Below are 15644 nucleotides of genomic sequence, written 5' to 3'. Positions count from 1 at the left end.
CAGAGCATGCCGGGAGCCGCATGCGCGCCCCCGGCTCCCCCCCCCCCCCCGCACACATGCGCACTCGCTGCCGCCGCGCGAACGCCACAGACGACATAGGGTGAGAAGGAATTTTATTCGACTCCACCTCCACCCTCGGCCACGCGAGTCATGCAGGCCCGGGTACGGGTTACGGGGCACCCCCACCGCCCTCCTCGTCGTCCTCCACGTCCAGGCCCGGGATGCCGCGGATTTTGCACTGCAGCGCCCCGCCCAGCAGGGGAAGCGCGCCCTCCTCCTCCTCCTCGGGGGGCGGTGGTGGCGGCGGGGACGCGCTGCCCGGGGCTGGCTCCGGCGGCACCGGGGGCTGTGCCTGCACGCCCTCGGCTCCCTCCGGCGCTTCGCTCGGTGCCCCTTCGTCAGGGGTGCCACCCTCCACCTCGTCCTGTTCCTTCTCCTCCTCGGGGCTGTCAGTGAAGGGGTTCTCGCCCTGCAAGAAGGAGCGGACCTTGGGCGAGAGCCCGCGCCCGCCGGGACTGGGGACCGCACTGGGAGGCGCATGCGCCTTCGCCTCACCTTAAGATAGCGCTCTAGCTTCTTGCTGATGAGCTTGTTGTTGAGGATGCTGCGGGCCACCATGAGCGACGACTTCTTGGACTGCTCCATCATGAGCTACGGACAGGGCAGGGCAGGGCAGGCAAGGCTGGTAGCTGCTCTGGGGACCTGACAAGCCCTGACCCCACCCTTGCTACTGCCCGTACCCGAGGCTGGCCAGACCTAGATTCTGTAAATATACCCCGACACAATCTCGAGTCATTCTGCAAGCTTGGAACCCTGACTTGATCTTATCACATCGTATTTTACTGTGTGTGGTTTATTAGACAGGTCTATCTGCACAGATCTATTTTTTACAGCTACATACATATACATGCAACAAATCGTGTAACAACTTAAATTCTTGGGTCTGGTGGCACAGGTCTGTAATGTAGCTATTAAAAAAGCTAAGGCAAGGCTGAAGAGATGGCTTAGTGGGTAAGCGCTTGCCTGTGAAGCCTGAGGACCCCGGTTCGAGGCTCGATTCCTCAGGGCTCACGTTAGCCAGATGCACAAGGGGGCGCACACGTCTGGAGTTCCTTTGCAGTGGCTGGAAGCCCTGGCGCGCCCATTCCCTCTCTCTGCCTCTCCTTCTCTGTCTGTCGGGCTCAAATAAAGAAATAAAAATGAACAAAAAATTAAAAAAAAAAAGAAAGAAAGAAAAGCTAAGGCAAGCTGGATTGTGGTGGCACACGCCTTTAATCCCAGCGTAAGATCACGGTGAGTTCCAGGTCAGCATGGTCAGTATGACCCTGCCTTGAGAAACAAAAATATAGGAATAAAGAAAGAAAAGCTAAGACAAGAGCCGGGTGGGTGGTACGCTCACTTGGGAGGCTGAGGTTGGAGGATCTCTCCATGAGTTCTGGGACAGTTTGGGCTCAAGTGAGACCCTACGGGGAGGGGGGCGGGGGGGGGGGATGGAAACTAAGCTAAGGCAGGGTTGCAACTCCAAGGCCCGACTAGGTGACCGGCTCTAAACAAGATGACTGATGTCGAGCAGGACGTGGCGGCCACGCCTTCAAACCCGGCACTCTGGAGGCAGAAGTAGAGCAGGACAGTCATGAGCTCAAGGCCCGACTAGGTGACCGGCTCTAAACAAGATGACTGGTACCGAGCAGGGCGTGGCGGCCTTGCCTTCAACCCCAGCACTCAGGAGGCGGTAGGTAGAGGAGGACTGTCGTGAGTTCAAGGCCACCCTGAGACTAAAGAGTAAGTTCCAGGTCAGCCTGGGCGACAGTAAGACCTTACCTTAATAAACAAAAGAAAAGACATGTTCAGTGATAGAGGACTTGGTTAGCATTCCCTAGGCTAAGTCTACAGAACCACATAAGCAAAACAGGTGAGCAAATGAAACCCACTACTCATTGTTAAAAGTGTAACCCATAACAAGTAGCAAATTGCCCTAAAAAAAAAAAAAAAAAAAAACAAGATTTTTTTTTAGGATCAATAAAGAGTATGAAAGGTGAGGTATGGTGGACACACACAGTGATCCTAGCATTTAGGAGGCAGAGGAAGGAGGATGGGTGGAAGTTTGAGGCCAGCCTGGACTACAATGTGAGACCCTGCCTCCAAAAAGCTAAAACCAAAATAAAACAGGAATACACTCAAAATGGTATATGATATACATCCTTTTAACCCGCAGGAGATAGAACCTGAACACAGAAATGGCAATGTTAAAAGAGGCAGTTTTACTTTATTGGGTCAGTTGCTTACAAACTATCTGAGCACGGGACTGCCAGAACGTGTTGCCACTGCAAAGAACCTGAGCTTTAAGTGGGTACTGCAGAACTGGACCCAGGTCCGCAGGCTTTGCCAGCAAGCACTTTTAGCCACGGAGCTCTCCCCAGCACTGCTTACAGTTTGATGGAATATAACAAAAGTATAAATTTGCCTCAGCAATTCCCTCCCCTAAGTTTAAGAACTCTGCAAAAGCCAGGTGTGGTGGCACATGCCCTTAATCCCAGCACTGCGGAGGCCAAGGTAGGAGGACCACCATGAGCTTGAGGCCAGCCTGAGACTAGACTGAATTCCAGGTCACCTTGGGCTAGAGAGAGACCCTAATGCAAATAAATAAATAAATAAAAATATTTACAAAAAGAGAAAATGTTATCTACGTTGCCATTGCCTTGGCCATCAGCAACCCTGAGTGTTTTTAAAATATGTATGTATTATTTATTTGAGAGACAGAAAAAGTATGGCACTCCTGGAACCCTGCCACTGGAAACAAACCATAAGACACTCTGGGCGTCTAGCTTGATGTGGGTGTTGGAGAATCGATTCCAGACTGTCAGGCTATATAAGCAAGTGCCTCTAACCACTGAGCCATCTCTCCAGCCCACCCTGAGTACTCAGAAATGCTCTTGAGACACTTTCCCAGTACTTCTAGAAGGCCAACTCCTCCTGGCCTCTAGGTTACCTGGCCTGCTTGGGGAGGCTTCCTTTTCCACTTAAGGTGAACAAATGACCTAAGCTGGTTTTTTTTTTTCTGATCTCTTTATCATTCTTTTACATTTTGCATGTAAATTTCTTAGAATTTAGTACATAGTATGAGGCAGGGATCCAACTTTCTTTTGTAGAACTTTATAAAATACATCATTTCCCTACCCACTTGAAATAGAGGTCTATACCTATTATTGGCACATGAACATGTTGTGCATATGTGTGGGGGCCAAAGGTTGAAGTCATGTGCCTTCCTCAGCTGTTTTTCTCTTTACATTACTAAAGCAGGGTATCTTTTTTGTTCTGTTCTTGGCAGGGCATCTTACTAGAACCATCTTGCTCAGAAGTTCCCTGCCTACACCTCCTAGGCACTGGCATTATGGTGGCTGCCACAGTCCGCAGTTTTTTGCCTGCTGACCAGCAAGCCCCAACAATCCTCCTGTCTCTGTTCCACTCATACAGGGGTAGTCATGAGCCCTAGGGGTGTAACATCTGCTGCTGTCTGGCTAAATGTATATACAGTGCTCATCAAACTGTCCAGCAAGCACTTCCCTTAATGTTCATACCTATACATTAATGCTATTCTCATTTTTGGTAAAGAACCTTCTCTTTTCAGACGGTAGTGACCTTGGGATGACTCAGAAGGCACCATGTTGCTGGGAAGAAGTGACAGGAGTGCTCAGCACTGAAACATCTCGATCACACCTTCCAAGGCTCAGGGCCCATTGTGGAAGAGGTGGCAGAAAGAATGTAAGAGTCAAAGGAAAGGTAGGACTCCTTACAACGTGCTCCCCCAGACACAAAATGGCCTGAATATCCATGACTTCACAGTGCCTGACACTACCTACACAAGGCCATCATAATAGGAGGAAAAGGTGATGACATCAAATAAAAGAGAGACTGATTGAGAGGGGGAGGGGATATGAAGGAGAGTGGAGTTTCAAAGGGGAAAGTGGGGGGAGGGAGGGCATTACCATGGGATATTGTTTACAATCACAGAAGTTGTTAATAAAAAATAAATTAATTTAAATAAATAAATAATTAATTAATTAAAAACCAACAAGAACAAAAAATGATGATAAATGCTGATGAGTGTGGGGAAAGAGGAACCCTTCCCCTTTGTTGGTGGGAGTGTATCTGGTACAGCCACTGTGGAAATTGGTGTGGAGGCTCCTGAGACGGCTAAAGATAGATTTACCTTGAGACCCGCTATACCACTCCTTGTCATGGTCCCTAAGGACTCTACTGAATAACAGACATTTAAGAGTCTATTATCGCAGTAAGAGACACTCGCTCATCCATGTTCATTGCTGCTCTATTCACAATACCTAGGAAATGGTACCAGCCTAGAAGACTGGATAATAAAGATGTGGTAGATGTACAGAACGGAGTTTTTATTCAGCTGTAAAGAAAAATGAAATTATGTTGGCATGAAGTCCCCCAAACAATGTGGGCTATTGCCAAAACACTTCATTAGGGCTGGAGAGATGGCTTAGCAGTTAAGGTGCATGCCTGTGAAGCCTAAGGACCCAGGTTGAATTCCCTACAACTCACATATGCTAGATGCACATGGTGGCGCATACATTTGGAGTTTGTCTGCAGTGGCTAGAGGCCCTGGCATGCCTCCCATCCCCACATATAGACATAAATATTTTAGAAAGCAAACGGACTGCAGAGTCACCACTGGCTGTGGTACAGGACATCAGGATGTCATGCTGGAACCAAAAGGGAAACTAGCTCCCACCTGGCTGGTCCTCACAGACCTGGAAAGCCTATGGGAACCGCTGGAGGAAAGTGGTCACCGACGGCATGAATAAGCAGAAGACCCTGCAGACTATGAAAACAGCCAGCTGGTCAAGAAGTACACACTTGTGCAACAGTGATAACACCTCTGTGGATGAACAACTGCCCTCTGAACATGAAGCCCACTCAGTGGGAGAAAATCCACATCTGGTACTGGAAGCCAAGTCAGAATCCCATCATCAGGAAACTCACAGACTCTAGAGAGCCCCCGCCCCCAGCTCTCTGCAAAAGAAGAGTGGGCCCATAACCCCCAAATCTGCATACCCCCCTTTCTCTCAAGCTGTTCGGTCTTGTTTGGAGAACCTGCTTTAGTTTACAGATGGCAGAGAAAACAGAGAACTAAGATCTATCAATAAGGCAAGAAGTGAGCCAACTGCCCATCATGAGACTTTCCACCTCTACCCCATCTGCCACAGCCCGGGAGAAATCGCAGGGAGGTGACGACAGGAACAGCGCTCTCACCACTAGGCCTGACCATCGGCTCCACATTGACTGTGACAAACATGGTGAACAGTCAAAAGGTATCCAAACAAACCCACAGGCTACAGAGAACTCAAGACTAAATCAGACTGCCAACTGCGGTGGCTCAAGGAATTCTGTGGAAGAAGGAGTGGAAAGACTGTAAAGGCTACAGAGTAGGTAGGAAAAATCCTGAGGGCACGGGACCCCGCTACCCAGCAAGGACTGACTGAGGCCCTCACGATCCTACAGTGAATACCGTAACTCCACTGAGGAGGGTCTCCAGGGTAACAGGAGCTGGGATGAAAAATTAATATAAAAAATGAAATTCTTAAATTTACAGGAAAATGGACGGATCTGGAAAAGATTATTCTAAATGAGGTAACCCAGGCTTGAAAGTAAAAGCTACATGCTTTCTCTTGTATATGTATCCTAGCTTCAGATGTATGTGAGTAGGAGTAAGTCAGCAGTGGAGGCCAGGAAGTGACACAGGACTTAAAAGGGAGGAAGAGAAAGGAGGACGGAGTAGATATTTAAGTAGAGGACAGACGCTAGGGTAGGAAAGTCTAAGGAAAGGGGGGGAAGAAAGGAGGGATGGGAAGAAAGTTAATCAAAATTTAAGATTGCTCAATAAGACATATGAAACCTCTATCTTTGCGAGGGTCAGGGTGAGATACTTTCTAGGAAGTTGTTGGCACGGGAGGCCCTACCAGATCTAGATGGAAACACCCCTGCAGAAGAGGTGGAGGGACAATTGTAAGAGCTAAAAGAAGGTGGGGAGGACAGTTCTGGTTTAGACACAAAAGTGCCCTCGACATGCATGACCTCACAGTAGCTGATAAGACCTACCTAGTAAGAGGGAAAAAACGATGGCATCAAAATGTCCGAGAAACCCCTCCTGCTGTACAGGAGCTTTGCCTGCCTTCCTTCTCTTAAATTCTGTCCACAAGCTAATAAAATTTCTGTACACTAAAAAAAAAGTTGCTAGATTTATTTATTTATCCTTGCATTCTAGAGAGAAACCCAGGCTGACCTGGAATTCACTCTGTAGTCTCGAACTCACAGCAATCCTCCTACCTCTGCCTCCTGAGTGCTGGGATTAAAGGCACCACCACACCTGGCTTTTTTTTTTTTTTTTTTTTTTTTTTGAGGTAGGGTCTCACTCTAGCCCAGGCTGACCTGGAATTCACTATGTAGTCTCAGGCTATCCTTGAATGCACATCAATTCTCCTACCTCTATCTCCCAACTGCTGGCATTAAAGATGTTTGCCAACACAACTGGACACCTGTTATTATGACTTTAATAATAAAGTTTCATCCTGGCATGACATGATTTCAGGAATTAAGGTCAAAAGATGCTCATAGGTGGGTGCGTGTCTGTAATCTCAGCACTCTGCAGGCAGAGGCAAGAGGCTTGCCACAAGGTTGAGGCCTGCCTGGGCAACATAGTGAAACCCTGTCTCAAAAGCAAAAAATAGACACCCAGCCTGACAATTAACTGGAGACTTCTAGGCCTGGAGGGATGGCTTAGCAGTTAAGGTGACTACCTGCAAAGCCAAAGGACCTAGGTTCAATCCCCCAGGTCCCACGTAAGCCAGCTGCGTAAGGTGGTGCATGCATCTGGAGTTGATTTGCAGTGGTGGGAGGCGCTGGTGTACCCACTGTCTCTCTAATAAATAAATGAAAATAAGATATTAATTTAAATTTTAAAAATCAAAAAAGACTTTTAGCATGGCAATGTGAAGAGCTCTGCGCATACATTCCCTAGTGAAACTGATGAAAACTATGAAAATCAAAACCCCTACCATTTATAGTCACTGGACATATGCTCAAGGGTAAACAGCAGATAATGAAAACACTGAATAAGGAAATGACACCAAGACGCAGTCAGAAAAATAACAGTTGCACTTCTCATCCTGCCCCAGAGCCCACTGTAGAAGCTCTGTTTTGGGCGGGCACAGCTGGCAGCTTTCTGCCCTGGTCCCGTGCACACACTGAGGATAATGGCCCACACAGCCTGGCCTGTCCACATCAAGTCCTATGCAAAGAGACAAGCCAAGGGCAGAAAGAAAGTGCAGCCAGATCACGTCCCCATCTCTTGCCAAAAGCACAGCATTGAAAAGTGCTTCTTTGAAGTGACAGGAGTGCTCAGCACTGAAATATCTCTATCCCACCTTCCAAGGCTCAGGGTCTATTGCGGAAGAGGTGGTGGAAAGAATGTAAGAGCCAAAAGAAAGGTATGACTCCTTACAACGTGCTCCTCCAGACACAAAATGGCCTGGATGTCTATGACCTCACAGTGCCTGACACTACCTACACAAGACCATCATAAGAGGAGGAGAAGATCATGACATCAAAATAAAAGAGCGACTGATTGAGAGAGGAAGGGATATGATGGAGAGTGGAATTTCAAAGGGGAAAGTGGGGGGAAGGCATTACCATGGGATATTGTTTACAATCATGGAAGTTGTTAATAAAAACAAATAAATAAATAGAAAGGAGGGGCTTGAAAGCTGGCTCATGGGTCAAAGTGCCTGCTTACAAAGCCTGATGAAGTTTGACTCTCCAATACCCATGTAAAACCAGATGGAGAGTGGTACATGCACCTGGAGTTCATTTTAGCAGCAGGAGGCCTGGCATGCCTATGTATTTTGTGTGCGTGCCTTTCTCTCTTAAATGAAAATACGTAAGAAAAAAAAGGATAGTACAAAAGGAATGGGACCATCACACAAACTGTTTACAGAGCAGAGTTCATGATGAAAAACTACAGCGGGGAGCCTGAAGGAATCAGGCATCCTCATGCTCTTCAAGTTGGCTTATTCTCCCTGGATTAAGAATTTGGCAGCCGGGCGTGGTGGCGCACGCCTTTAATCCCAGCACTCGGTAGGCAGAGGTAGGAGGATTGCTGTGAGTTCAAGGCCACCCTGAGACTACAGAGTTAATTCCAGGTCAGCCTGGACCAGAGTGAGACCCTACCTCAAAAAACAAAAACAAAAAAGAATTTGGCAAAGCCCACCTGGTACTGTTTTTGGAAGTTTAACAAATACAGGAAAGAAAGGGCTTGCAATGCGGTTCTCTCAGGGTGGCCACGGGGTGATGTGAGGCAAGTGTCTGGAGCCCCAGTGGTGCTCTGAGGGTGAACCACAGGCTGCAGGAGGCCCCAGCACTTTAGACAGGCCGAAGCTATGCGGTGGCTTGGGACGGAATTCTGCCCAGACTCTGAACAGCCCAACAGGAGGGATGGAATTGGAGCCGTAGAGCCATCACTGTGTGTCCCAGAAGGACCAGTGCCGCAGGAGTCCCTCTTTAGATCTTGCAATGGTTCAGGTTTTTCTTGCTATGTCATCGTCTGCAGTGTGAATGTTTACTCTGTGCCATTATGGATTTTTGGTTTTACAGGCGCACAGCTAAAAGACCTTGGCCTCTGAGGATGTTTGAACAGTGTTGGGATTGATAAAAACTATGGGGGCTTTAAAGTTGGACTGATTGCATTTATATCCGAAATTGACCATGAGCTATGGGGGCCAGGAGCAGAATGCAGTGGTTTGAATCAGATGTCCTCCATAAAATCAAGTGTCTTTGCTGGGCGTGATGGCACATGCCATTAATCCCAGCACTTGGGAGGCAGAGGTAGGAGGATCACCATGAGTTCGAGGCCACCCTGAGACTACAGAGTGAATTCCAGGTCATCCTGAGCTAGAGTAAAACCCTACCTTGAAAACAACAACAACAAAAAATCAAGTGTCTTGAATGCTTGGTCCCAGCTAGTGGCAATTTGAGAGGCAGAGTTTTGCTGAAGGAGGTGTGTCTGGGGGTGAGCTTCTTTCTCTACCTCATATAACTAACTAAATAGATAAAAATATTTAAAAAGAAAAGTAGGGCTGGCGAGATGGCTTAGTGGTTAAGGCTCTTACCTGCAAAGCCTAAGGACCCAGGTTTGATTCCCCAGTACCCACGTAATCCATATGCTCAAGGTGGCACATGTGTCTGGAGTTCGTCTGCAGTGGATAGAGGCCCTGGTGCACCCATTCACTGTTTATCTGTACCATTCTCTTTCTCAAATAAATAAAAATAATTTTAAAAATAAAATTAAGCTGGGCATGGTGGCGCATGCCTTTAATCCCAGAACTCAGGAGGCAGAGATAGGAGAATCACTGTCAGTTCAAGGCCAGCCTGAGACTACATATTCAATTCCAGGTCAGTCTGAGCTAGAGTGAAACTTTACCCCAAAAAAACAAACAAACAAGCAAAAATAAATAAGTAAGTAAAATTAACAAGTTAAATGCTTAAATAAGTTAAAAGGTACTAAGTTACTACCACATCAAATAGACAATTTCAACAAAGATACAGTAGTTACAATAAACTACAACACAAGTATGGGAGCTAAAAAGTACAAAAGAAACAAACAAAAATTTTTAATAGGAAAACCTGACTGCTGCTCCCATAATGCATATAACCCACAACCTCATGGGGAATACCTACAACCCCACTGAGGAGGGTCCCAGTGGAATGGGGCAGGGGCAAGGGAAAACAGGGAACCAACACGTGACGTATCCATACGAAATATGTTGTTATTAAAATTCACTAGAAAGGCTGAACATTAGATTTGAACTTAAGAATCAGAGCTAGTACTATATGCATGTCAAGCAGAGCAAACCTACTCCATTGTTGTGGGATTGTAGGTGTCTTTACTTCCTTGATTTGGTTTATTCTTATGTGTGTGTGCATGTGCATTTTCAAGGTAGGGTCACACTCTAGCCCAGGCTGACCTGGAATTCACTAAGTAGTCTCAGGGTGGCCTCAAACTCACAGCGATCCTCCTTCCCTAGCCTTTTGAGTGCTGGGAATGAAGGCGTGCACCACCACACCCAATTGCATTATGCATGTTTTAGAAGCCAGCCTGGGCTGAAGGTAGGATCCTGTTATATAAGCTCTATTGAATCTATATATTCAATGAAAATTCAAGAGAAATTACAGAAGGCACTAGAAGAGACTTCCCATGCTCGTGGATATGCAAAAGATTGAAAATGGCTACACTACCAAAAGCAATCTACAAGACTCAATGCAATCCTGGGGGGGGGGGGGGGACAATGCTGGCAGTATCACGATTCCTGACTAGAAAGCATCTCATTTGACTAGAAAGTCACAGTAACAAAGACAGCATAATACTGGCACAAAAACAAACAGGCAGGCCAGTGGAATAAGATAAAGGACCCAGAAATAAACCCACACAGATACATGCAGCCATATAATCTTCAAAAGTAGGTACTGGGCTGGAGGAATAGCTTAGAAGTTAAGGCACTTGCCTACAAAGCCAAAGGATGCAGATTCGACTCCCCAGGACCCATATAAGCTAGATGCACGTGATGGCATATGTGTTCATTTTCAGAAGATTGAAGCCCTGATGTGCCAGTATTCATATTCTCTCTCTCAAATAAATAAATATTTACCTAGGCTAGAGTGAGACCCTACCTTGAAAAACGAAAAAATAAAAATTACAAAAATATTTTAAAATAGGTATTAAAAATATACATTGGAAAGCTGGGTGTGGTGCCACACGCCTTTAATCCCAGCACTTGGGAGGCAGCGATAGGTGGATGGCCATGAGTTCGAGGCCACCCTGAGACTCCACAGTAACTCCCAGGTCTGCCTGTCAGCCTGGTCTAGAGCAAGACCCTACCTCAAAACCCCCCCCCCAAAAAAAAATTGGAAAACATAACACCTCTTCAACAAATGGTTCTGGGGAAACTGGATATCTATGTATAGAGAATGAAAATTGATCCATCTCTCTCATTTTGCACAAAAATAATTTCAAAATGGATCAAAGGCCTTAATATAAGACCAGAATCATTCAAAATGCTAGACAAAAATACAAGGAAAACATTTTAAAATAAAGGCACAGGCAAGAACTTTTTGAAAAGGGCTCCGATAGAATAGAAAATAACCCCAAGAATTATCAAATGGGATCGCATGAATTTAAAAAGCTTTTGGAGTTGGGCACGTGGGAAGCACAGGCAGGAGGCTCATGATGAGTTTGACACCAGCCTGGGGCTACAGGGTGAGCTCCAAGTCAGCCTGGGCCACAGTGAGACCCTGCCTCAAAGACAAAAGAAAAGAGGGCTGGAGAGATGGCTTAGCGGTTAAGCGCTTGCCTGTGAAGCCTAAGGGCTTGATTCTCCAGGACTTCCCGCCCCCCCCCAGCCAGATGCACAAGGGGGCACAAACGTCTGGAGTTTGTTTGCAGTGGCTAGAGGCCCTGGTGTACCCATTCTGTCTCTCTCTCTATCTGCCTCTTTCTCTCTCTCTGTCCGCCGCTTTCAAATAAAAAAAATATATAAACAGCCGGGCGTGGTGGCGCACGCCTTTAATCCCAGCACTCGGGAGGCAGAGGTAGGAGGACTGCCGTGAGTTCGAGGCCACCCTGAGATGACAGAGTTAATTCCAGGTCAGCCTGGACCAGAGTGAGACCCTACCTCGAAAAAAAAAAAAAAACAATATATATATATATATACACACAAATTTTTTTTTGTTTTTTGTTTTTTGAGGTAGGGTCTCACTCTGGCTCAGGCTGATCTGGAATTCACTATGTGGTCTCAGGGTGGCCTCGAACTCACGGCGATCCTCCTACCTCTGCCTCCCGAGTGCTGGGATTAAAGGCGTGCGCCACCACGCCCGGCTCCAAAATTTTTTTTTAATAAATTTAAAAAAAAGAGCAAAAAGACACCAAACAAGACACAGACAGAAAGACAAGCACATAAGCTTCTGCACAAGCACAAGAAACCACCACGGAGTGAAGAGCTACATACAGACTGCAGAAATCTCCAGTTGTACATCCGATGAGGGCTATTACTTAGAATACATAAAGAACTGCAAAAATTCAACACCAAGAAAACAAATATTCTAATTAATAAATGGGCTAATGAACTGAATAAAACTCAAAAGAATATAGCCAATAGTATTTGAAGTATTCAACATGTCCAGCCATAAGGGAAATACAAATAAAACTATTTTGAGGGCTGGGGAGATGGCTTAGCAGTTAAGGTGATTGCCTACAAAGCCTAAGGACTCAGGATCAGCTCTCCAGAATTGATGTAAGCCAGATGCACACGGTGACGCAGGCACACAAGGTCACACCTGTGCAGAAAATGGAACATGCGTCTGGAGTTTGACTGCAGTGGCTAGAGGCCCTGGTGCACCAATTCTCTCTCACACACACAAATAAAAATAAATTAAATTGAATTAAAGTTAAAAAAAGAAAAACTATTTTGACATGCCATCTTACCCCAGTCAGAACAGCTAACATCAAGAAAACAAATGCTAGCGAGGGTGTGGGAAAGAGAGAGCGCTCTTGAATACCATTGGTGGGAGTGTAAACTTGTACACCCACTTTGGACATTCATATGGAGGTTTTCCAAAAACAGTCTACAAATAAAGCTAGCTACCACATGACCTAGCTATACTACCCCTAGGACTATATAGAACCAAGAATATGTTCTGGACAAAATCTCTAGAGCATTTCAGTTGCCAAAGCCAACAGCCTTCCTGTCTTTCCAAAAACCTCTCAATGGCTTTTCCCACACAAGTCACACCCCTCGCCTCACCCTGCTGAAAACCAATGCACTCAGAAAGACTAAACACAAGTTGTGATGGGCAGGAGGAAAGATCTCGAGGTACTAGTTCCTATGCTTACTCAGGGTGCTATCTATGCACTCAAAACTGCTCTACAGGGCTGGAGAGATGGCTTGGTGGCTAAGACCTCTGCCTGCAAAACCTAACAACCGAAGTTCGCCTCCCCAGAGTCCACGTAAAGGCAGATGCAGTTCACGTGCAGGGGCTGGAGGCCCTGGTGCCCCACCGCATCTCTCTGGTGCTCTTCTAAAGAAATGCCGTACACCTCCTGTGGGTGGAGGTGGCCGTTCCCTTCAGCGCAGACCTGGTCCTGGGCCCCTGAGCTCTCCTCTACCACCACCATCCACGTCAGCCAATCTCTCACAATCACTCTGTGCAATGTGATCCCCTACGAAAGGCACCACAAGCATGTTGCAAAACAAGATGAGCACACTCATCTTGCCAAATGTGCCGCTCTTTCTGTATCGGATACGGACCTTCCTGCCCTCAAGCACAGCAGCAGACTGCGTCTCGAGTGAGGCTCCTGGTGACTCTCACAGGCCAATCATCTCCTGTTCTTGCATCCCAGCAACTCTCCTTCTCTCCAGCTGCAAGGTCCAGGTATTCTTCTCCTCCACAGGGCCTCACACCAGCCCCAACAACCTTCACGACAGATGCCCGAGTCTGTCCTTCACCATGTAGCTCTAATTCTATTTTAGCTGCCCACTTGAAAGCCTTCCCCACTCCAGAAGCAAGCCTCCAACCTCTCCTACAGCAACACCTGCACTGTTGGTTGTTGTTTTTTTTTTCCAAGGCAGGGTGTGATGTCACTCTATCCCAGGCTGTCCAGGAACTCATGGTGATACTCCAACCTCTGCCTCCCAAGTGCTGGGATTAGAGGCGTGAGCCACGGCGCCTGACTTTGGTCCCTGTTTTCTGAAACTCTTTTAGCAGTTGGCTTCTGCTCCTTAAAGCCCAGCTCAGTGTCACCTGTTTTCAAGCATCTCTGGCTTCTGGCCTTCTCTGTGTAGCTATGTCGGTTCTACCCGGCAGGAAATGACACCAGGGGCCACCACTCACCCTGCGGTTCCGGTTGTGATCCATAGTCTTGAGATGCTTCTGGATGATTCCAAACTGCATGGGGATGAAGAGGTCACAGGCTGCACAGTGGGCCGCCTCCACCTTCTTCACAAAATGCTCCATGGCAATTTCTGTAGGGACGGAAAGAGGGAGTAAAGAGGGAGCGGCCATGGTTCTAGGTGCCAAAAGGGCCAGGCAGAACTTTAGAAAACATCAGAGCAGCTTCTCTACGCTCTCTGCCACTCGCACATGAGCCTGAGACTGGGGGAAGAGACAGCACCGCGTCCTTGCGCTGAGCAGCAGGGACAGGCAGGCCGAGGCCCTGGCTGGCTGCAGCATTGCTGGTGGGGTGAAACCTACTCACCCTGGGTCAGATCTTGGTCTCTGTAGATCTGCTGGATCAGACCATCAAGGTCCTCGACAGTTTTTCGGAGCTCCTCTGTCTTCTTGGTCTTGTTGGTGACATACTCCTGCCAGAGACAGAACAGCAGGTCTGTCACCAGCTGTCGCTTGGTCCTGGGGGCTCCGGAAATCACGCACCAGCAGCTGTGCCACACCGGGGCTCACCTGCAGGAAGTCGGCGGTCTGTTTGGGGAGCTTGGTGCCCACATACTTGAAGTGCTCCTTGTGGAACTTGCTGTCAAGGTGGCTGCCCATCTCGTCCTCATAGAAGGTCCGGTATTTGCACAGAGAACACACAAACTGGATCCTGCCACAGAGAGAAACAGGCAGCTGAGGCTGCAGGGGACTCCAGGGACAGTGCTGTCGCCTCACCCAACCCAGCGTCAGGCCTTGAGACAAGCCTTGCTCACAGACCTCTGAAGTACAACCCCAGCAGAGGGGCTGGCTGGGACCAGTAGGGTTGGGATCAGAAAGGGACAAAGTCTGCAGGCTGCAGTTACAGCAACGTAGGGGACAGGGTAAGAACTCGTCCTTCCCTCAGGCAAGAGGCTGGAGCCTGAGGCAGCTGCCGCAACAGGCAAGGAGTCGCTGGAAGGTCGCCGGAGGGCCTTTCTACCAAGGTTAGGCAGGAGACTGTGCACTCGGCCCAGCTGGGGACCCGAAGGAAGGATGCCCTGGCCTGAGCCAGGCGGCCCTGAGGTGCAGAATGGAGTACGCAGTTCTGAGGCAGGGCCAGAAAAGGTGCTGCATCTTCCTTCTGGGGTCTGCGGACTCAAAGGCCCAGCCAGCCTGTCCTCTGCCAGAATGCGTGGGGGTGGTGTCGGGAGGGGTGGGAAGCAAGCAGGCCTGGGATCCTGCTGCCTCATCTTCCTCTTCCGAGAAGAGACCAGTCTGAGCTGGAAGAAGGGCGCCCGCCTGGCCTGCCAGAGGGCAGCCTGGAGTCACCGGGCGAGGTGCTCTGTCTGGGCCTGGTGTCCACAGCAGAAGCCTGGGGTCTGGGGCCTGGGCTGGAGCCGGCCACTGCGGCAAGGGGCAGAGGAGGCCAGCCGCCACCGAGGCCTCGGGGCGGGTCCCTACCTCTGCCGGACGTCCTTATCTGGGCCACGGGGTCAGCTTTGTCTGGAGAGCCCAGGGGCCAGGCGCCGGCGAGGCGGAGGAAGGTCCAGCAAGAGCAAGAGTCTGAGGTGGAGGAGGATGCAAGCACCAGTGCGGGAGCCCTGAGGGCAGACAGACCCGACCAAGGGGCGTGAAGGGCTCAGCCACACACAGGCCCGGCCTGA

The 15644-nt window shown here is 48.4% G+C and overlaps 1 protein-coding gene across 3 annotated transcripts in view; it reads right to left on the bottom strand.

Annotated features, from left to right (window-relative positions):
* Positions 1-96: 96 nt before the first annotated feature.
* Positions 97-15644, bottom strand: part of Akap8l (A-kinase anchoring protein 8 like) — a 38500-nt gene continuing 22952 nt past the window's right edge. For 2 of the 3 annotated variants that reach the window (XM_004672749.2, XM_045139194.1), the window contains 5 exons: positions 14530-14671; positions 14327-14432; positions 13963-14093; positions 556-651; positions 97-469 (listed from right to left, as the gene is read on the bottom strand). In XM_004672749.2, coding sequence (XP_004672806.1) covers positions 170-469; positions 556-651; positions 13963-14093; positions 14327-14432; positions 14530-14671 — 775 coding nt within the window. In that variant the 3' untranslated portion in view covers positions 97-169. Of the gene's footprint in view, positions 470-555; positions 652-13962; positions 14094-14326; positions 14433-14529; positions 14672-15441; positions 15582-15644 lie in introns of those variants that run through there. The other variant, XM_045139195.1, reaches the window with a different exon arrangement.

This window comes from Jaculus jaculus, chromosome 21 (genome assembly GCF_020740685.1).
Source record: "Jaculus jaculus isolate mJacJac1 chromosome 21, mJacJac1.mat.Y.cur, whole genome shotgun sequence".
In the NCBI taxonomy this organism is placed as follows: Eukaryota; Metazoa; Chordata; class Mammalia; order Rodentia; family Dipodidae; genus Jaculus; species Jaculus jaculus.
Note: the sequence above shows the minus strand (reverse complement) of the source record. Positions and strands in the feature narration are given on the sequence as shown.